General features: G+C 34.9%; 2 protein-coding genes across 6 annotated transcripts in view; both read left to right on the top strand.

Annotated features, from left to right (window-relative positions):
* Positions 1 to 1215: 1215 nt before the first annotated feature.
* Positions 1216 to 13849, top strand: msmo1 (methylsterol monooxygenase 1). Of its 5 annotated transcripts, none has more exons than XR_015475652.1 (6): positions 1216 to 1266; positions 4274 to 4562; positions 4672 to 4820; positions 6731 to 7465; positions 7520 to 7884; positions 13048 to 13849. XR_015475652.1 is itself a non-coding variant. In NM_213353.1 (6 exon segments), coding segments are annotated over 5 exon segments (876 nt in total). In that variant the 5' UTR covers positions 1227 to 1266; positions 4274 to 4307; the 3' UTR covers positions 13238 to 13849.
* Positions 13850 to 19165: 5316 nt separating this feature from the next.
* The window catches only part of cpe (carboxypeptidase E), a 43464-nt gene continuing 38004 nt past the window's right edge, over positions 19166 to 24625 (top strand). The window contains 1 exon segment of the mRNA NM_214810.2: positions 19166 to 19550. Coding sequence (NP_999975.1) covers positions 19310 to 19550 — 241 coding nt within the window. The 5' untranslated portion in view covers positions 19166 to 19309.

Here is a 24625-nt window from a genome sequence, read left to right as displayed (position 1 = left end):
TCACTGTTAGCTAGTGGCTTATTACCTGCCTATTATTAAGATATTGCCTCTTTATTAGTACTAATAAAGTACATATTCGGCATAATCCTATTCTACACCCCTGATGATTTAATAACTTAATAACTAGCTTAATAACTATTAATAAGCAGCAAATTAGGAGTTTGTTAAGCTAAAAGTAATTTATTAATAGCAATAAATTGCAAACAATTGTACCTTTAAAAAAGAAAGTGTTACCAAACTTTTAAATGTATGTTTTGGTAATTATTATTCATATTTGGTACTAAAAATTAAACAAAATAATAGTATAATACAAATTAGCAAATGAAAAATATATATAAACTGTGAATAAATATTACCAAGTACAGTACTGTATTGAGTGGGAAAACCTTAGCACTACAATGTAATGCAATATAAACTAAACATTTTATAAATTCAGATTTATTCACTTTTCACTGTTGAAATGAGAACAAACAACATAAACCAAGTAATAAAAATAAAATAATAATACACAAAACAAGCTTAAAACTTGTATAATGATGCCTAAAAGTAACAAATATAAAAACAATATAAAAATATAAACAATATTTTAAGCATATTTTTGTATTCAAGGTAAAAAAAATAATTATGAATAAAAATAAAATAAAAAGAATAAAAACTTTAAACTAATATTGTAACAATTTATAATAAGGTATAATTGTATATAATAAACTCATCCATCAGAACTATGACAGCACAGTTTTAAAATTAAGTTGACATAATTAACATGATAATATAAGAATTGAACAATTTTGTAAAATTACATATAATAATATAATTTATAACTTCTGTTTTAATAATTTGTACATTAAAAATAAATCTAAAAAAGTCATACATGCACAGCACATTATACACAGAAGTGTTTTTAAAAACAGTACGAAACATTAATTTCCCAAGACATAACATACATTTCATTGATCATAATTTGAGGCTCGTCATAAAAAGTAATAGTTCTCGCTTCAGTTCGTTGAGGTTATGAAACACTCGCGCTTTTTAATTGGGTGGATCTGCGAAAAATCGAGGTCTGACTATCGCCAGTTCATTCCCTCAACCAATCAGAGTGCCGTCTCTACCCGCACACGTCAGTCTCCTTCTAATCTGAGCCAATCAGCGCCCGTCTTCAGCCCGCACTCGTCCTCTCCTCTTGCCTCATCCAATGGTCTTATGTGAACTTTCTTTACATTAAAAGCGTCCTACAGTTAACGCAGGTAGAAGGACTTCTTCTCACAGGTGAGTCAACAACATAGAAATCAACACTCTTAAATATTCACACGTTTGTTGTTCAGATATAATTTAATAAATATGACATTTAAAATATTTGCGTTTTTTCGAATACATGATGTAACGTTAGCGTTGCTGCTGCAGAAGAGTGTAAACAAGATCAATTTCAGTATTACTGATGGACTTCCCGTTGATTTGAGGGATAGTTTCGATAGATATTTGCTTCTGAGGGATTAACGTTTTTAGAGATTATATATTTGTAGTTTGTTACTGTGATTTTATCATGTGTATTCATTTCAAAGTTTAAGTGATTTGAGACTGAACATGGAGCAGCCTAATATTTAACCATAGTATTTTATGTAACATTTTCCTTTGATTGAGGTAAAGTTGGTTTTATATTCGCACATTCAGACTTTCTTCTTAATAATATCATTTCAGAAAAACATTATTTTCAGATTCTAAATAGGTAAATCGCTTACATCACGCATGCACAATGAATGTTTGTACGTTATTGTAATTTGTCATCTGTAATCATTTTAAAGTATATTATGTGATGAGATTTAAGAGCCTGAACGGTTAATAACATGGAGTAAGTTAGCCTAATATATAACCTTAATTTATGTTGGCATTTGTGTAATTCTAATTATTGTGAAGCTTGTTTTGTAATGTATGGTTGTTAAAATAATAAACATGGAGCTGCCTGATATTTAACGTTAACCATAATATTTTATGTGACACTTTCCTGTGTAAAGTTGGTTTTATATTTACACATTCAGACTTTCTTCTTAATAATATCATTTCAGAAAAGTATTATTTACAAATTCTAAACCTGTAAATCACTTCAGCAGCAAATGACTATCAAAGCTCTAATTTTGTTTACAGTCAATTAACTAATAATTCTTTCTGCTGAACTTTGTTGATTTGAGAAGTAAAAAAAAATGCTGTTGAGGGATAAACGTTTTTACAGATTAAATATGTCTAGGTTGTTATTGTGATTTTATCACATGTATTTATTTTAAAGTTTATTATGTTATGAGATTTAAGAGCCTGACTGTTTAATAAACACAGAGCAGCCTAATATTTAACCATAATAATTTGTGTAACACTTTCCTGTGATTGAGGTAAAGTTGGTTTTATATTCGCATATTCAGACTTTCTTCTTAACAATATCATTTTAGAAAAGAATTATTTACAAAATGAAGAGATTACTGTAAATATGTGTAGGTTGTAATTGTTATTTTATCATCTGTATTCATTTTAAAGTGTATTATGTTTTGAGATTTAATAGCCAGACTGGTTAATAAACATGGAGCAGCCTAATATTAAACCATAATAATTTACACATACCTGTAGTGCTTTAGCTTATTTTGTAATGTATGGTTATTAAAATAATAAACATGGAGCCACCTAATATTTACCCATAATATTTAATGTAAAACTTTCCTGTGATTAAGGCAAAGTTGGTATTATATTCGCACATTCAGACTTTCTCCTTAATAATATCATTTCAGACAAGTAGGGATGCTCCGATCAGGATTTTTTAGCAGATACAGAGTACCGATTCCTCATCATGTTGATTTGCCGATACCAAGTACCGATTCTGATTATTTAAGCTCTATATAACTATATACAGATACCGATCGATCGAGCATCCCTACAGAAAAGTATTATTTGCGAATTCTAAATGGGTAAATCACTTTAGCAGCCAATGACTATCAAAGCACAACATTGTTCACAGTTGATTAAATAGCGCTAATGTTGTTTTGAAGTGAGAAGTTGTTTTGAAGGAATGTGCGAATATGAAACCAACTTTACCTCAACTTTCCTGTAAAAAACTTTCCAGCGTTTTATGTTTAATATTATAATTATTTATAGTTATGCAACCTGAGTAGGCATGGGATGATAACTATTTTCAAGGTATACCACAGTTTGGAAAAGTCAAGGTTTTTAAACTTTACCGTAAGCTTTACTGTTATTACGGTATCGATAAGATTTTTTTGTTTGCTTGTTTGTTTTTATTTTTTTAGGATAACAGTATCCCCAGCAGAAAAGATCTTCAAAGACGCCGTTTTAAATTGTAAAGAAATCTGTTTTAATGAAGACCGCAGAATCCAATGATTCATTTTAATAATTCAGCCTGACATGTTTACTGTAACAAAATATTTTTAATGTTTGTCAAAATAAAATATATTGTGTTCAAAGGGGAAACAAGTTTTAGGTTTTTACCCAGACATTTAAAAATAATTTATTTTAGAGCAGTAATCACAAAACCGTGATATTTTTATCCAAGGTATCATACCGTCAAAACTCAAAATATTATAGCGGCCTATGCCTAAACCTGAGAAGCTTGTTTTGTAACGAACGATTATTAAATATTATAAAGCAAAGTTAATAATTGTGAAATTATTAAAGATTTGATTTATAATTTATTTTGTTGTTTTTGCTTTTTATTGTAAAGCGCAAATCTTAAAGGTCTAGCAGCATCTGGGCTGAATTTTTCAATATTTATTTAGTTTTATTTTATTAATAATTTTTGCATTTCAAAAAAATGTTTACATTTTATACTAGATTTAGGAATTTATTGCATTTGGATCATTTAGGTTCAGATTAGGTATCTGTAGTTTTTATTCATTTTTTGTTTATTTAGATTAAAATGAGAAACATTCAGTTTTTTTTTTCTTTAATGATAAACATTTTTAAGTCAACAATATTGAACTTGAAATACATTTAACTTTGACTCAAATAATTCTGTCTTTAGGTTTACAATATGAAACCAAATATTTTTGGTTTATTTTTGAAACCAAATATTTTTGGAAACCAAATATTTTCACAATATTTATATCGATATAAAAAACTTGGACTCCAGAGTCTCTTTGAACTCATTTGACTGTGACTGATATTCATGTTTTTTTATCTAACACTTCCTGATATGATGCAGTTCAATATTAACCCGGTGTCCTTCATTTAAGCCTTTCTGTGCTACAGATATCTCATCTCTCTTCATTTGTTTTTACAGTTACTCATTCGGAGAGTCTCACTGACTCGCTGCCATGGAGGTGAACGGCACAGCCAACATCCTGTCTTCAGCTTTTCTGGCGGTGGAATTTGTGGATTCATTTCTTCCGCAAAATCCACTGCAGGAACCTTTTAAACATGCGTGGAACCACATGCTGCAGAACTACACCAAATTCCAGATCGCCACCTGGGGCTCGCTCATCGTCCATGAACTCATTTATTTTCTCTTCTGCCTGCCTGGATTTATCTTTCAGTTTCTTCCTTTCATGCAAAAGTATAAGATCCAGCCGGTGTGTTTGAAATTACTTTATATTTAGTTTTAATTTGAATACTTTTAGAATATTATTTATTAATTATTATTCATTTAACAACTTGTCATATATGTTTTTGTTGATGTAGGATAAACCAGAGACATGGGAGAAACAGTGGAAGTGCTTCAAGATGCTGCTGTTTAATCACTTCTGTATACAGCTACCGCTCATCTGCGGCACATATTACTTCACTGAGTTCTTCAGCATCCCTTATGACTGGGACACCATGCCCCGCTGGTGAGAACACAGCTCACTTTATGAGAGTGACTCTGGAGTCAGATCTTAGTTTCGGTAGTCATGTCAAAGCAGTAATGAAAACAGCACACTATCATCTCAAAAACATGGCAAGAATTAGATGCTTTGTTTCCAGTGAAGACTTGAAGAATCTTGTTCATGCTTTTGACAAAAGCAGGGTGGGTTACTGTAACGTACTCCTCACCTGCCCTCCCAAAAAGACAATATATAAGGAATATGTAGAGATGCGTAATATATCAATCAATTGAGTTTTGTCATTTCGTCAGTTTGGCTTGTTGGTTTTGTTTTCCACAAATAAGCTCTCATCAGGGTTAATGTTGTAGTTTGTTGGCCCGATTCAGCATATTGAATCAGCGTTGGATCCTCAACTGATTATTCAGCCACAAATCGAGCGCAAGTGTGACATTTTTAAGTGACATATCAAGTAGACAATTCAAGACAAGAATAATTATGAGGAGGATTGCATACAACATGAGAACAGAGGTTAATTACCGTCCAGTTGTCGAACAATGTGGAATACGTGATACATTGCAACATTTTTTTCTGATTCAGCTCTTCTTCTAGATATTTTCTTGTGGTCAAAGACAGTAAAATCATTTTAATTATAGGCCTTAAAACAAACACCACTAATCTAGGAGTGTAAAAACAAAGGCATGATTGTTTCCTGTGGAGGTAGGGTGTAGAGGCTTTCCAGCAAAGTTAGTATGGCGACTGATGTCAGCTTTAGGCATGGAAGAGAAGAGCAAGAAACATGCTAATTACAGGATGGGAAAAGAAGCAGAACGGGCTTCATGCTGGCTATGGAGTAAGAGAGAGGAGGAAAACTGGAAGCCAAGAGTAGATGGGCAGTGGCTTGACCTGATGGCATCTACTTGTGGCAGAAAGCTATGGTTACATAGTAGAGTAACCAAAGGAAGCACCAAAAAGGTGTATGTCACAATGTAACTTTAGTTTGAATTATTTTCATGAATCAACTTAAGCTAAAATCAAATGAGAAACATTTACTTCAACATAGTTACAGTTAATGTTAAATTGATCATTTTATCAACCTTCGGAGTTGTCAGAAAGTTTTGGTTTCGGTCACCCAATACTGTTTTCGTTTGGCCAAACAATGAAACTGCATAGAAAAAAGTGCAGTTTTAAAAATAGGGCCTCAGTCGGCTTTCGTTTGTTTGGTGTGTTCACGCACAGCTTTTTAGTCCAGATGTGGTACAACTTGAGGCGACAACACAATTGGGTTTCGTTGATGCTATTTGTTCTTATTTCATTTGGCTGTCATCTGTTTTATGTTTTCATGTGCAGCATTTTAGTGACCAGCGAACCTGAGGTTATTACAGAATTCAGTTTTTGTCGCCACTACCTATTAGGTGTTTAATGGATCACGGTTGATCCGTGATTTGTACGGATCACAATCCACGGCTGATCCAAAAAATGGTCCGATCAGTGCCTAAAAAACCATAATGTGATTCGAACCGTGAGACTTTTGATCCGTTACACAACTACTACCTGTAGTTCTTTGACGTCCACTTGGAGTGTCTTAAGCTTAATCACCTTTAAAAAATAACTTCAAATGAATTTTATATAAAATACAATGTTACACCAGTAGGTGGTGACAAGTAATAAATAAAAAAATAAAGTTACCAAATCATTAGATCCAGAATTATTCAAAACCACTGATTCATTAATAACAAATGTGAAGTCTTTATGAAGGAGTCATTTATTCAAAATTTATTCAGACCAATGAAAAAATAAACAATTTTTAAATTGTTTTTAGAAGACTGGTAACATAAATTTTTAGCAGAATTTGTATTGGTCTGTGAAGCTGAAGCTATGAGTAAAACCTTTTTTGAAGTTGTTTTCTTTTTTGTATTTTATCTCTCTCACCATCTCAGGCCTTTTCTACTGGCCCAGTGTTTTGGTTGTGCTGTAATTGAAGACACCTGGCATTACTTTCTCCACCGAGCTCTACATCATCGCAGAATCTACAAATACATTCATAAAGTTCATCATGACTTCACTGTAAGTTGACACACTTTCACAAATGTGTTGGTGAATCTGTTCATTTCTTCATCATGTAGTGATAACAGTCACAAACAGTGTTTAAGAGATGTAAAAAGTATGAAAATTGATTGAGATCAACAGATGGATTTTAAGATGTCTGAAGTGCAAAAGCAGTAGCTAAAAACATGTCAGTCTTTTTCTGTGTCAGTGAAATTAAGTATAAACACATGGTCATGTTCCTGAGGTTTAGAAGGAATAAAATCGAATAAGTGATGACAGAACTGTAACAGAATTACAAATGTTGAGCACAGACCAGCCATGCACATACTCTATCAATATCCTTGTTAAATAAAGAAAAAACAATAAAATGAAGAGAAATGGAAAAGAACTAGTTTTTATAGTATAGTAGTGCATTTGCTTAATTAGCAGATATTATATATTGTTTATTGTAATAATAGGCAGAAATGGTGTCAGCGAAATTTAAATATGTACACTTTCATTATCAATTTTATGCCAAGTATTTCATTTCACAAGTCATTCAATATATATCATTCCTTTCAATCCCCAAATGTTGGTTTCTTATTAAAATGCAGTTTTTGAACATTTAAAATTGAGTATTTTCTCGTGCTCTGTCACTTCAGTGCAAAGTAACAGTAATTTTCCATTTTTCTTTTCATTAGGCTTGCCATCTTAGCCATTTTGCTTTTAACAATATATGTTAGATTGCCAGATAATTTTAAGAGTCAGTTATCTCCATTTTCAGAATGCATTATATACAGTAAATTTGAAAAGTTGTAGTTATAGTTCATTTCTTATTTAACTAACTCAAATTTAGTTACATTATAGCCTTAATAATGATTCTTGATCTATAATCTATGTTTATGTTTTAGTCTCCATTTGGCATGCAGGCAGAATATGCCCACCCTCTTGAGACTTTGATTCTGGGTGCTGGATTCTTCATTGGCATCATGGTCTTCTGCAATCATATGATCTTACTGTGGGCCTGGGTCACTTTCCGCCTGCTGGAAACCATTGATGTTCACAGGTAACTGCACTGCAAATATGTGAAAGAGCTGTAGTCTGGATCAATGTTTTGCTAAGTCTACACAGAATTGCTGATAATTACTTACTGCGCCACAAGGGGACACTATATTTAACAATAATGCTTATTTGATACACAGCTAAATATCGTCACATATAATAATAGTTCTAGGACATTTGTTTATTAAAATCAGGGTGTCTGTGGTGTCCTAAAAAGTTAATAAATCAATGTAGAGAAATATATGGGCCCTTAAAAAGTATTAAAAAGCCTTAAATGCTATTTTGCAAGGTATTAAATTTATATCATTTTTGATTATGCAGTGTATGGTTGTATGCTAAAGTTTGGCTCAATTATGCAAATATCAAGATGCTGTGTAGTTTATGAAATCAATGAAATCCTGCTAGATTTGACATCATGCTGCTTTGTTAACTGCAGAAACCAAGACAACAGCATTATTTCTGCAGATCTATAGGCACAAACCTGCTGAATTAGCTAGATTTAATAGATTTGTATCCAGTATATGAACAAAGTTTTAGTATAATGTTTTAGTCTTTGCCTCTACCCAGTCACACACAGTAAATGCTGTATATAATGTTTTTTTATGGTATATATGAGCAAGATCACACTTGTAGCAGTGCGATGTGGCTGTAAATCCCATTGCTGAGAGACGTGCATTGGCCGAGTGCCTTAGTGTCCCACCAGTGACGATATACAGCCACACTGCTACGAGTGTGATATTGTGTTTATACAACAGTTTGATGGCAGAATTGTGAGAAAAAAAAAAGAAAATCAAACACGGAGAGTCTAAAAACCCTTTTGTAATAGGAACTACTTTCTTCTGCTATCATTCACATTTACTGACTTTGGAGCTAGTATTTGTATGATTCTCTAGCATAATGTCTAAAGTGATGACAAAACAGATGATTTTGCTCACATTTTAAGATTGCGAGGCTCAACGGCATGAAATCCATCCGTCAACAGAGATATCTCCCAGTATTTCTCTGTTGCAATCGTGAGATCACAATATTACTATGGTATAAATAGCGCACTACAACATACAAATGAGAGAGATCGACTTAGAATGTCATTTACTGGTTTGATAATGATTTAATCAGCCGTAGTTTGGAAATTAGGATGTTTTTCTCTAAGGGCTTATTATGCGGCCTCCTTCGCCATCTTGTGGATAAACATTGTCAACCATCATTTCTCAAAGACAGGCTAATGGCCCCCTAAGCGTTGTGTCTCAGAAATGATAAATATTTAAAATACGCACTATCCTTATAAATAAACTACATAGTTGCAATCTAAACAACTACATTCTCACCTAAAAAGCCCTAAAAGTACATTATGTTGTCCAACAGCAGGAATATTTGTCAAACTGTAGAGCGTCCTCTGCTTGTTGCTGGGTGGAGTAATATACAAGGGTGAAGGGTTAAAAGGCTGGACGAGTGCTATAGAATATCGCACAACTATCAGCAAATCAGATTCAAAAACCAGACAGAACTATTGTATAAAATGCTATATACTCAATTTCAAAAAATGATCATCACCGAAGCTGTCTATAATGAGGGCTGTGTAGTAATGGATTATATCTATAATCTGGATTATGCTATCAGATTCCTAAAAAAACAAGCATTTGTAATAAGAGTAATTTTTAAAGGGTCATGAAACCCCCCCATTTCAGCAGGGTTTTTTCACACCTCTTCTTTGAAAAAAGTCAGGAAAGTGGGCGTGTCCAGCTCTGTTTTAAGGGGCAGTGTCGAAGGAGCAAAAGAGGGAAGGTCTGAAAAAATTAGCATAAAAATGGGAGTGTTGGTGTAGGCAAAACAAACACAGACGCAGAAGAGAAAGACAGTGACTGTGTTTACATGGACATCAGTAATCGAATTATTTGACAAACTATTAAATGGTGGACTTTACTGCAGTTTAACTCTTTAATTCAGTTTAATTCAGGAATTTCATTTATGCCCCTCATGACAAACGAGATATTTGATTCGAGGAACTTCTCTAAGCGTGTACTTTTTAATGCAATGTTTTGTTACAGCACAGAGAATGAGAGAATAAAAACCTCTGCATTTCAGAAAGCCGTGTGTGTTATTCCGGTCTCAAAATGCAGCAAAAATCCTACACGACGGAAATAGTTTGATTGTGGTGCTAACATGTTTACACTCGGAGAGCAGCATTTACAGCGGATCTTTCAGTCCATAATATTGTAGTGATATTAAAGGTGCAGTAGGTGATTGTCTTCAGAAACATTTTTTGTTGTGCTGGTTGAAAGTCTCTTCACAGTCCAATAGTAATGATTACAGTAAATGATCTAAATGTGTTTATATGTATTTTTATATTCTGGGTAAAGCATAAAACAAAAAAATGTTCATCCAATTAAATAGAGTCGGACCGTCATCTCTCTTAATTCTGATAAGCTAGTCAGACTGTCTGTCAGCAAATGTAGATTCCGACTTCTGCGCATCTGTTCACGCAGATCTTTCATTAGCGCGTGCCCGTCTGCATCACAAACGCATGCGCGCGAGCGAGCTGCGGGCCGTTCGCAGATGCCGAGTCGGAGCCGGAGGCGCAGAAGGACAGCCGAGCTCGGGCAATTACTGTAAAGCCAGGCGCGGGTTTCGCTCTTAAAGGGGCCGCGCGGTCACGAGACGGACTGGGAGAAATCAAAAGCTGAATTGAAACTTTTAAATACCTGAATCAATATTGGAGTTACTTTAGCACGCTGGAGGAAGGACGACACCATGGCTGAAGTATTACTGTTATGGTAATGTTCTGTTTTGAAACTATTTTATGTTAGATTGTGTTGTGTTATGAATATGCACAGACGTGTTGTTCAGCCACTGAAATCTCCTGGTGAAAGATTGATGTGATTATTTTCAGTTTCATAAGGTTCTTTGACAGCATCTATAATGTAGATTTATATTTAGTTTAACAACAAAACATCAGTAAATAGCGCTACTTCGCCTAGCCTGCTTTAATGAGCTGAAGTCGCTTATATATTCACATTGGGTCATTTTTGAACAATGACAGCCTTCCTTTACTGTTTATCATGCTACTCTGAATATTCGCTCTGAAATAGCATGTAAGTGTGGCTAAGTAATAAATGTAATTGATGCACAGCTCTGGCACTAACTAACTGGCGAATGACGTGAACTAGTGGGTTGTCTGTCGGCTGTTGCACGCGTGCGATTTCAAGGGGTGTGGCTTTGAATCACAGTCCCTCCCCGCCGTCCAAAGATAAAATGCTAAGCGGTTAGCTTTTTGGTAGATCACCTACTGCACCTTTAACAGACGGTAAACTTTAGTAACTTAGAAATTATTTGACTAAGGTCCGTCTTTAAACACTGAAAGAGTACTGCTGACAATACAAACTAGCTTTACCTCTGAAAAAAAGAAACAAAAACCACTGATCGTTCACTTACCAAATCTGTAGAGACAGGACGATCAACACCAACTGGAGCCGCGTCTTTATTAAAAGGAGACGAGTGGCAAATGAGGATTTCACCATTTCCAGATGAGAAAAGCTCTTGGGTAAACAATGCTCCTTAGACACATAATCTTGTCGAGCGTAGCGTGCGCTGTAATCCACACGTGAGTCCAGCTGTGCTCTCATAGAGAGAAAATGAAAACAAAACCTTCATTGCAGCAAATTAAAAAAGCAACACTACACGCTTGTTTTGGCAACACAATGTAGCGTGTCTCTGCCGTCTGAACACTGTAACTGGTAAAAACAGTCTTCGAAGCTATCATGCATATTAATAAAGTTGCACCACATACACAATAGGGCGCACTGATTGGTTTGAACCAAGTCTTACTCATGAATGAATGCAGCACACTCAGAGACGTAATAAGGCACTCCCAGGTCCAGTCTACACGCTGGAATACACGCTAAGATCTCATGGCCATGACGCAAATTCAAAAATTGTTTTCAAACCAGGAAGTACGAATTTGCTCGAAATAACGCAAAAACAACCAATTTTCACTTTTTTGTGAAATATATGTATCCTAATAGTGTTTTTAGCAGCATGGGACACATAAATAACTGTCAACAGCTTAAAAAATGTGTTTTGGTGTTTTGTGACCCTTTAAAATACTTGTAATCAGACTATGCGACTCTGGCTCTATTAATAAAATGAAAAGAAATAATCCTAGTTAATATTTATTGCATATTACACTCACCGGCCATTTTATTAGGTACATCTTATTACTACTGGATTGAACCCCCTTCAGAACTGCCTTAATCCTTTGTGGCATAGATTCAACAAGGTACTGGAAATATTCCTCAGAGATTTTGGTCTATATTGACAAGATAGCATCATGCAGTTGCTGCAGATTTGTCAGCTGCACATCCATGATGTGAATCTCCAGTTCCACCACATCCCAAAGGTGCTCTATTGGATTGAGAACTGGTGACTGTGGAGGCCATTTGAGTACAGTGAACTCATTGTCATGTTCAAGAAACCAGTCTGAGATGATTCACGCTTTAAGACTTGATGCGTTATCCTGCTGGATATAGCCATCAAAAGATGAGTACACTGCAGTCATAAAGCGATGGACATGGTCAGCAACAATACTCAGATAGGCTGTGGCGTTGACATGATGCACATCTGGTACTAATGGGCCCAAAGTGTGCCAAGAAAACATCCCCCACACTATGACCACGAGCCTGAACTGTTGATACAAGGCAGGATGGATCCATGCTTTCATGTTGTTGACACCAAATTCTGACCCTACCATCTGAATGTCACGGCAGAAATCGAGACTCATCCGACCAGGCAACGTTTTTCCAATATTCTGTTGTCTAATTTTGCTGAGCCTGTGTGAATTGTAACCTTAGTTTCCTGTGTTAGCTTAAATTGCGTTAATGAGCAGTTGGAAAGGCGTACCTAATAAAGTGGCCGGTGAGTGTATTGAGATATAGTAAGTGCATTTAAAAATTATACTTTCAACTTAAAGTTTGCCATGTTTAAAAAAAACATTCTAAAGTATGCTTCATGTGCTTCAAGTTCATGTTGTTATTCACAGTTTTGACCACCAGGTGTCCCTAGCATATGCTATAACCACAGAGTGTATTTAAAGTTGATTGATGATTGTTTGTTTAGAGGATGTTTTATATTGCTTCATTTTTTCACATTCCATTCCCTCTTTTACCCTCTTTAGTGGTTACGACATTCCTCTGAACCCCCTGCATCTGATTCCATTTTATGCTGGAGCTCGTTTTCATGATTTCCACCACATGAATTTTGTTGGCAACTATGGCTCTACATTCACCTGGTGGGACAGACTTTTCGACACCGATTCCCAGTTCAACAAACATTACTCGCATCATAAAACTGTGAAGAGCGACTGAACAGCAGAAATCACACACAATGATGCTTCACCATCATCTAAAATCTCTCAGCTCTTATGGACTTCTCTTTGGCCTTTGGTTGGTCTGATGCCCCCCGCTGCACACGTTCATTGTAAAGTATTTAATATTGGACTGAATGATTTTAAATCATTTCCAGATTCTTAGAGAATATGTGCCTTTGAGATGGGAAAACGTCCCACAAACAACTTTAGACCACTGGTCACAGTACTCCAACTGACTGGTTTTCAGGAATTGTGCCTGTTTTCTGTGCTTTCCATTATTACAATCATTCTTCGGTTTCAAATAATGATGACATCATTCCCTAAAAGCACTTTACTTTCACCTAAACAAAGATGCAATGTTTTAAATTGTTATTTTTGTAAAGGCTTATTTTGCTTTGTTGCCTTACACGATTTATTTTCTTGCAAAATTTCTTTATTTTGTGACTGTACACGATGACAACACAGAGAATGTTAATGTACAATATGCAACATTTATCAAATCATTCTGTTTTATGGTTCATGAGGGAAAAGCTAATTTATTTGTTAGCTTGTTCATTTGAAGGCAACTTAAAAATAATAATAAATAAAAATAAAAACAGATTTACAAGAACATTGACATTGGTTGCACTCTATGTGTAAATGTGTATGTGCAGTTGAAACCAGAAGTTTACATACACTCTAAAAAAAGCAACATAACCATTAAAAAAAATATGTCTAATGTTAAATCATTCTAAATGTTTACTGTTTTAGGTATGATAGGATTACCTAAATTATTTACATTTGCTAAACGCCAGAAAAATGAGACAATTTTTTTTTTTTTGAGAATTTTCTATTAATTTCTAGACAGTCAAAAGTTTACATAGATTTGCTTGGTATTTTTTAGCTTTGCTTTTAAACTGTATTACTTCAAATGTTTTGGGTATCCTTCCACAAGCTTCTCACAATAGTTTGAAGGAAGTTTGTCCTATTCTTCCTGACAGAATTGGTGTAACAGTGTCAGATTTGTAGGCTGTCTTGCTCGCACAAGCTTTTTCGACTCTGCCCACAAATTTTCTATAGGATTGAGATCAGGGCTTTGTGATGGCCACGCCAAATCATTCACTCTGTTGTCCTTAAAGCAAATTTTAACTAATTTGGCAGTATGCTAAGGGTCATGGTCTGTTTGGAAGACCCATTTGTGGCCAAGTTTTAATTTTCTGGCTGATGTATTGAGATTTTGCTTCAGTATTCTACATAATGTTCGTTCTTCGTGATGTCCCTCCTGCAGCAAAACAGCCCCAAAACATGATGCTACCACCCCCATACTTCACAGTTGGGATGGTGTTCCTAGGCTTGTAAGCTTTTCTCTTTGTCCTCCAAATGTAACACTGGTCATTATGGCCAAACAGTTGCATCAGACCACAGGACATGTCTCCAAACATTAATCTTTTTCCCAGTGTTGTTTAGCAAATTGTAATCTGACTTTTTTGTTGATTCTGGCTTGTTAATTTTCCCATGTTGTCACAAAAGGAAGCAGTGTGTTTGAGGTTTTCCTTAAATACTATTTTACAGTTGTGCCTCCAATTAACTCAAATGTTCTTCCAAAAACGTCCAAAACTTTGACACCATCATATGTTTTTTTTTTTCAGAGGCATAATAATCTTATTGTATGTAAACTTGACTTTTAAGAAAAGTTCGAACAATTTCTCAAAAAGTAAGTCTCTCATTGCTCTAATGCTATTAAGCGTAAAAGAAACTAATTTGATAATCCTAACTTACCTAAAAGAGAAAAAGTTTAGTCACATTAACATCTTTTTTAAATGGTTATGTGTCTTTTTATACAGTGTATGTAAACTTCTGGATTTAACAGTGTATGTAAATGCATTTACATTTAGTCATATAGCAGACACTTTTGTTCAAAGAGACGTACAATTGAGAAATTCAGCGAACATTGAATGAGAAGGTTCTGGAAAGCAACTTCTAGCCTCTCTGTGAATGCACCATAAGGCGGCACTCATTCACCAACTGGAGGCAATGTAGGCCTTTAGGAGAAGGTGCAGTGCCAATGGCTGTCCTGTAACAAACATGAATTATTTGAATTTGACACGAGCCTCGACGGGCTGGAAATGACACAGGCTCAGGCTAAGACAAGACAATGTAGAATTGACATCATTGTGAAAAAAAATATTTCTCAGATTTTATTTATCTTTAAACAAAAAGTGGCATGTCCAAAATTATTCATAACTTTGCAAACGATCATAGTCTATGGGTAAATCCAAAGTTCTATAAAAAGTTTGACACTGCGAAAAATCTCAAAGGGTGTGGTCAGAAGTTGAAAGGGACACGTGTCCTGGCCTGGAGGATAATGAGAGGGGTAAAAAAAGAACAAGTAGAAAAGGAAAAGAAAGTTTGGCACTGTGAAAAAAGAATTCAAGGATCACCAGCTAGGCCATCCCAATGAATCTGGGCTCTGCTGATGGCAGCATCTCAAGGCAGAAAGTCCAACGGACACTGCACACCGCTGGGTTTTACTAGTCTGCCACAAACCAAGGAGGACACCACTTCCCCAGAGAAGGCACACAAAGGTCCGCTTGGCCTTTGCAAATGCCCATTTAAACAAAGAAGACTTCTGGTATTCTGTTTTATGGTCAGATGAAATAAAGATTGTTTGGCCACAATGATGTAGCCTTAATTTGGCGTAAAAAAGGAAAAGCCTTCAACCGCACACTGTAAAAATTTAAAGCCAGTACAACAAAAACATAATCCTTATTTCCATTCACTTTTTCTTGTTCACTCAATTTTTGAAAACATCAGCTGCGCTGACCTCAAATAATTTGTCAGTAATACAAAAAAACATTTAGTTGGGTTAACATAAGATTATTAGTTTTCTGGTGAAAGAGGTGAACTACTCTGTAACAAAAGTTTTTAGGTTGTGCCAACTGTACATTTTTTGTGTGCAGAATTGGAATGCCTGAAATTGAGTGAACAAAAAAAAATACATACTCCTTATTTCCTTTTGTTTTTTCTTGTGTATTCAATTTTTAAACACATCAGTTGCACTGACTTAAAATACCCTTAGTTCAATGAACAAAAAAACTTTGGAAATTGGAACTAAGAAATAATACATTATCAGAACAAACTAACATAGTTCAATTGACAGAAACAAAACAGATACAACTATACAAAACATTTATTAGACACAGAATTACAATAACAATACTTACAATAACAGTAAGACAAGGATCAAAACATGGCAGGACAAACAAGAAAACCTACTTTATAATGATTCACAGGGAAAACAAGACTCAGCAAAGAGTCTGTGTGAATGAGGTGTCTTTATATTCCTAGAAATCAGTCCATCATAAGCTTCCAGCTGTGAAACTAGTTCCTCCATCTGGATTATAGTTTAAGCATTTGATTTGTCATTTAATTACTACAGGATTTTGCTTAGTTGTTTATGGAATATAAATATCAAATACATTTGATTTCTCATCTGAGAATGCATTTTGATTCATTATTCGATCATTTGAGCATTTGATTTCTCATTTGGTAGTTGTTATTATTAATGGTGTTACTGTTATTTTTTTGTCATTTTTGTTAGGGTTAGAAATACTGCAACCTTTTTTTTTCAAGTGAGGAGGTCTGAGATTAAACTTAAAGTAACAAGTTAGCAGAAGCTTTTTTTGGGTAAACTTGCATGGTTTTGCTCACAAAACGAATCTTTTTAACTTAATGAAGAAAAGTTTAATTTAGGTTAAGTAAACGTGTTAAATGTAGTCGTGCTGACATTTTTACAGATTTTGCCCAACCAACAACAACAACAAAAAAACAACAACAAATAATTTTAACTTTTTTCAAGTTGGATATTTTAGTGTAATAACAGCATTCCCCACTGTCAAACATGTAGGTGTAAAACATGAAAACTATTTTGGTGGGTGTTTTCAGCCAGTGGACCACGGAATCTAAGTAAATGGTACCATAAAAAAGGAGCAATGCCTCAAAATTCTCAATAACAACATCAGACAGCCTACAGAGAAACATGGCCAGTGGACATTTCAGTACGACAATGACCCAAACACACAGCAAAGGTGGTATAGAAAAGGTTAGCAGACAAAATCCTTAATACTTTGCAGTGGCTCAGCCAGAGTCCTGACTTAAACCCAATTGAGAATCTGTGGAGAGAGTTAAAGATCAGGGTGATAGCAAGGAGATGCTTCAGGTGTCGTGGACGTAGAACTAAAGTGAAGAGCGGGGCTTTGTCGCGACGAAAGTAAAGAGGGTTGGGGAGACGTAGAAAAAAAGTGAAAGTGAACAGCGGAGGGGGGAGGAGGGCGGTTGAGGAGGGGGATCGGTAAAATGAGGTGCTGGATCAGATCCGGCGTGTTTCGGCTCAAATTGAGCCCTGGAAATAGTTGAGCTCATCTCTAAAGATGAAAAGACAAAAATACAACTGGAGACATGTAAAAAGCTGGTCAGCAATTATAGGAAGAGTTTGATTGCTGTAAACAAACAATACAATTTTTTCTGTTGATTATTGAGGGTGTGAATAATTTTGAACATGAGCACTTTTTGTTCAAATGTAAATAAATAAATATATATATTTTCCCACAATGATAGAATTGTTCAAATGTTCATTCCTAATTGAACATTGTCTTATCATTTGGTAGAACCGTAGAAGCCTGTCATTTCCAGTCAAAAAAAAAACAAAACAAAAAAAACTTGCTGATTGAATAAAAGTATCTTTAAGTCCGAATTTTCTAGGGGTATGAATAATTTCGGGCTTGACTGTATGTATATCAGCATAAATGAGTGCATTCCCTTTTGAAAATGAATATTTTGATCAATTTCTTAATGATTATAAATAATATATTTAAGTGCATTGAAACAAAACAGTTCAATCGATTAAATCAAGAATTTGGTCACCTAACATCTCACATTCAAACAAGTTATTGCAAGAAAAAAGGCAACAAAAAAAGCCTCTCTTTACTGATAAACATTTCATTGAATATTTTCCCCAACATATTCATATGGGTCTACTTTTTGCATTGTGATCCTAGATTTTTGTTAAATTAGCTCCAGCTTTGTCTTTGGTACTGACTAATGTATATGCACAAAACACATTATTATAGCCTATATAGCAGCAAATAAAAAACATATTCATTTAAAAGACTTGTAAGGGGTGTGCGCATTTATGTTGAGCACTATACACACACACACACACACACACACACACACACACACACACACACACACACACACTCTCTCTCTCTCTCTCTCTCTCTCTTCATGAGGTTGTTGATTAGTTTCATCTTGCCCATTACATGTTGTGCAACAGTACAGGCGACACGGTGGCACGTTCACCTCACAGCAAAGTTGCTGGTTCGAGCCTCAGATCAGTTGGCGTTTCTGTGTGGCGTTTGCATATTCTCCTCGTGTTCATGTGGGTTTCCTCCGGGTGCTCCGGTTTCCCCCACAGTCCAAAGACATGCGGTACGGTCAACTGGGTATAGACTAAAATTGACTGTAGTGTATGAGTGTGTGTGTTTGAATGTATGCACTATTTTAAACACCATATAATTTAAAAATATATAATAAATAAAATGAGATAATAAAATACGTTCTGTAGAATTTTTAAACTAATAAAATTTTCAAAATGTTTTAAATGTAGTTTTTTAACCCAACTATTCAACATTAATCAGCTGTGTTAATGTATACGGTAATGTAGTTTTTACTTTTAAACATTTTTTTTAAATATCAACCTACTACAATACTTTTATGCATGGTAGTCTTCTCAGGTCACTGTCAAAGGTATTTTTTACGTAATGACAATGTAAATCGCTCACAAATATATGTGACCCGTTCGTCTTGTCATAAGCCACGCCCCTGCTGTATAATGTGAGCACAATCTCACTCGCGCCCCTGCGGCTAAACAGGTAGTCAGGACTCGCGCAGACGCACGCATCACGTCACGACACAGAACAGAAACGAGAGAAAGAAGCGGACAGCGCAGAAAACAGGACGGACATCAGTACCAAAAGACACAGACGAGAAATAAGCGACAGGCAGATAAGCGCCGAGTGTCTGGAGAGCGATGAGGGCGGCGGTGTTTTGCGGGGCTGTGTTGATGCTCGCACTGTCCTCGGTAAAAGAGGCTGAGGGCGAAAACGGAATTTCCTTTGAGTACCACCGCTATGAGGAAATGAGAAAATCGTTAGTATCTGTGTGGCTGCAGTGTCCATCCATCACCCGCATCTACACCGTAGGAGAGAGCTTTGAGGGTCGCGAGCTGCTCGTGCTGGAGATGAGCGACAATCCCGGGATACACGAGCCTGGTGAGAGAGATGCTCATTCATTATGGCAGATTATAACAGGCCTGTAAAAGCAACACTGGTTTATATTGAATATAAAAAGCACTCAGGATGATCAAATATTGAAGCATGAAGTATCAGAAGCAAACATTTTCCTTTGCGTGCCTTATTCATCCATTCTTCATGGAATTAGACCAGACCCTTAATCAATGTCCAATCAATAATGGAGGATCGCCTTTCCACTGAAAACACCTTTGTCGTAATGTAATGTTTTATGTAGCATATTTTACCCTTTTGAAGAATATATATTTTAAATAGCACATCCCATACTGCAGTTGATACAAAAATCTGGAAAAAACTGTGTCTGTTCTCTTAGCTAACGAAGGCACCCACTAAAGCCACTGACAATCGTGTTTTTCTTTTAATAATAAGGGATAATTCGTATTGAAATCCAACAGATTGTATCAGTAACTGATTTACATGCTCACTGTGGTGTTTCTTCAAGTGATTTTGAAGTGTTTGATCGTGTTTATCCCTCGATGTCAGTCTGTGGATGCGGTGATGCGCAGGTGTGTGCGCGTGCTCTCGGAGATATGATGACAGCAGCTCACTGTGCTCCTGGACGCCATTTTGCGAGAGTTGCAGAATGAATTTGTTATCGCAGATCAATTACATGCTCATATAAACCGTTTACTGTCCAGCTTCTCATCGAACGTACAAAAAATATCACAGGCCTGTAGCAAACCTGGTGAAAGAGGTGGTTCATATAACTAAAAATATGGGCCTTTTTGCAGTTATATGCCTCATTTTCTGTTTAATTATGCGATTGGAATACTGCATTTTAGTGACCTTTTCTTTTTAGCTGAATTAGCTTGTTGAGTGGTCATCATAACCACAGTTCTTTCATTTTCCTGTCGGCTTAGTCCCTTTATTATTCAGGGGTCGCCACAGCAGAATGAACCGCCAACTTAGCCAGCATATGTTTTACGCAGCGAATACCCTTCCAGCCGCAACCCAACACTGGGAAACACCCATACACCCTTGCATTCACACACATACACTACGGCCAATTTAGCTGATTCAATTCACCTATAGCGCACATCTTTAGTCATGTCCGCGTTTATTATAGGCATGTCTTTGGACTGTGGGGGAAACCGGAGCACCCGGATGAAACCCATGGGGAACATGGGGAGAACATGCAAACTCCGCACAGAAATGCCAACTGACCCACTGGCATGAATCAGCGACCTTCTTGCTGTGAGGCGATCATGCTATGCACTGCACCACCATGCGCCACCATGTACCAAAATATTTTTTAAAGATTTAGAATAGAGAAAAATAAATAAATACTTATTTTTAAATTGCAAATTTTATATATCATTAGAAAAATATATGAATAATATATTAGGCAAAAAACAAACTGGCCAGCACATTCAACTTTTTCCTGGTCAGAATTTGGCTATTTTTATAATAAAAAATGTAAACATAATAATAATAATAATAAAGGAGCTTCATGCTTTTTCTAGCCTCTCTTTTTAAAAAAAACTACATTTGATTGAAAATTCCAACAGCCAAATTAGTATTCATATTATATTAATTTTATTATGGTCCGCTTCCGGTGCTTCACACCTTTTATCAGTCATTTTTCGTTTCAAGAATAGGTCCAAGACGTAGAATAAAATTTACTGGTAAAATGTTTTCTCTTTTAAAAAACAATACAATAGCGAAAGATTACTTCACTTACATTCAATTATATGTTTTCTTGCACTGCTGGATGTTGGAATCATGAAAAATAATAGTTTGCATAAGCCAAAACTGATTAGCTGGCAGCTAGCTCTCTGCAACTCTCACATGGTTGTCCGCTAAGCAGGGCTGTGCCTGGTCAGTGCACTAAATAGGAGACCACATGGGAAAGCTAGGTTGATGCCGGAAGTGGTGTTAGTGAGGCCAGCAGGGTGCGCCCAACATGTGGTCTGTGTGGGTCCTAATGCCCCAGTATAGTGACGGAGACTCTATACTGCTCAGTGATGAGATGTTAAACTGAGGTCCTGACTCTCTTTGGTTGTTAAAGAATCCCAGGATGTTCTTCGCAAAAGAGTAGTGGTTTAACCCAGGCATCCTGGCCAAAAAAGCTCTGAGTTGAATTTGAGGAATTAATAATTAACAATTAGATATTCCACTGGGTTATTTTAACGATTTATGATGGTGTAGCAGCTAAAATAGGACAACTGAGCTCTTGTATGGGACAAATTCTGGATTTTTGTCATTAAGGGCTGGGTCTTTCAAACCACCCGAACCCCCCTGGATACGGGCCTGTACATGATTAATGTTATCTTATTAGCTTAACTGTAGGCCTGCAAAGTAGTGATGAATAAGCCTCCAATTGCTCAAATGCAGGGCAGGAAGCCATGTTGGCTTGGATTACAGTTTTTATTCAGAAAAATCTTAAAGGGATAATTCACCCAATAACAAAAAGGCTAATCATTTACTCACCCTCACAAACCTGATTGAGGCTATTTTGTTGAGCACAAAGGAAGTTGTTTTGAAAATTGTTTGAAGCCTGTAACCATTGACCAAAATGGTAGTTGTTTTTCCTACCATGGAAGTCGAGGATTACAGGTTTGTGACATTCTGCCAAATATCTTCTTTTGTGTTCAGCAGGAAAAAAAAAAAGAAAAATTCAATAATATAAAACCACTTTATTATATTTGGGATTGCATTTTTTTAAGTGAACAATCCCTTTAAGTTTTCCAAAAAATATTGCGATAAACTATCATTTAGTTTGTGTTATCAAGGCCTTTAAAGGCTCATGAGGTTTAAATATTTGATCATCTGAAGCTGTGTTTACTGATTAGTTCATTTAAGGTTCTATGTTTAGATTTTGGATCTACTCTGTTACAGTCTGGAATTAGGCTGTGGGATTAAGTTAATCACTGAAGACCTCATAAACTCAAACCTACATAGCAATGCATCAGTTATTTAAGAGAGTTCACTTGTGTTCTGGCTTCAGTGCATGCTTACTGAAGCTACTGTATGTGTACCATCTATTATGATAGTACATGTTGGCTCATCTCTTTCTATGAAATTAATTTCTTTATGTTTAAACTTTAGATAAGAATTTAAAGCACAAACTCTGCATGACTTTTAAATCCTACAATTTCCAGAGATATTGAACAGATACAAGCACAGTATTTTCTTGTACTTATAGAGACGTTAAAGTTGTAAATTAGCATTACTTAAAACATTAGGTATAAACTAACAGATCTGTTATTTAAGTTTATTGATAATTATATTTATAATATGATTTATTATACATAGTAACACATTATTAACATAATACAAAGTAGGGCTGCACAATATTGGAAAAAAATGATTTTGAGAAATGTTATTTTTCTGCAATAAATTTTGTGATATTAATGCAGTTTCACAAGATAGTTTAAATAGCTCTTTTTGATGTTTTTCTGGGGAGTCCAATAGGCATGGGACAGTATTATTCTAATGGTATGATAACCTTGGATAAAAATATAATGGTTTCACAGTGATTACTGCTCTAAAATATGTTCTTTTTAAATGTCTGGGTAAAAAAACTAAAATTTGTTTCCTCTTTGAACACAATATATATTTTATTTTGAGAAACATTTAAAATATTTTGGAGCCGTAAACATGTCAGGCTGAATAATTGAAATCAATCATTGACTTCTGCTCTATGCAATAGTTTCAAAAACACAGATTTATTTACAATTTAAAACGACATATTTGAAAGATCTTTTCTGCTGGTGATACTGTGGTCCTAAAAAAGAAAAAAAAAAGAAAAAGAAAAAAACGTACACACTATAGGAACAGTATAGTAGAAAATTTTGGTGGTTTTAAAATCTGCAGTATACCTTAAAAACAGTAATCGTCCCATGCCTAAAGTTCAATGAGGTACAGAAAATTAATAATCACGATGCAAACAATGCTTTTCTCACCATGTCTCGTTTCCAGTCTCAATATCATAAAAATCTTAGAGCAAGTAAAAATATTGTTTTTTTTATATAATTGAATTTTTTTTTTTTTTAATAAAGCAAGCAAAAATATCTGCCAGTGAGGTACAGTACAAAACAAGACAACAAATAAGACTGAAATTCACTTTTTTTTTTGCATGTATCATATTAACTCCATATAAATTCAGTAAATAAATAAAAAAATTTTTCTCCTCCTTGACTTTAATCCAGACTCAACATTGCTCATCTTTGCAATGTGACTATTGCAGATGCACACATTGCGATTTCGATGCTGAAACGATAAATTGTGCAGCCCTAATATAAAGAAGAAATATTACCTCTTAATATATAATAGACTTTTCATATTAGTAATAAATATCAATGACATAATAATACATTTATAAATATTAATGCATTAGATATGAACAACTGTAATGGTAAATAACACATTAAAAGCATTTAGGCTCATTGTAAAATTCTAAAACATGTTTTATAATTTCTATTATCGCCAAAAATAAAAAGAATAATAACAATTCATAAAAAATATTATATATATATATATATATATATATATATATATATATATATATATATATATATATATATATATATATATATATATATATATATATATATATATATAAATTATATATACTTACTCCCAGGGTCGTTTATATTAAAGTTGATATTTAGCCATTTGGTTGGGACCAGAGCACCCTGAGGAATTCCACGCTAACACGGGGAGAACATGCAAACCTCACACATAAATGCCAATTGACCCAGCCAAGGCTCGAACCAGTGACCTCCTTGCTGTGAGGCGATTGTGCTACCAAAGCAGCTTAACATAGTTCAAGTAAAGTCCAGATTTCACTACCACAAGGATATTGGTACCGACATTTAATGTTAATAATAAGATTATTACCTCTGAAGGACGATAAAAATATATACAAATATTTGATATATTTAACCATACCAATAATATTTGTATTAAAATATTTTAATTTAAGATAATTAATTTCAATAACAATTAGAATAATAGATTAAGAAATGCTGAAAATCTGTCTGTTGTTAGTTCATGAAACCGAATAGGTTAAAGGTCCTGTGAAGTTCTTGGAA

This window comes from Danio rerio, chromosome 1 (assembly GCF_052040795.2).
Source record: "Danio rerio strain M-AB ecotype USA chromosome 1, GRCz13ab, whole genome shotgun sequence".
Taxonomy (NCBI): Eukaryota; Metazoa; Chordata; class Actinopteri; order Cypriniformes; family Danionidae; genus Danio; species Danio rerio.
This window is presented reverse-complemented; position numbering and strand designations above follow the sequence as displayed.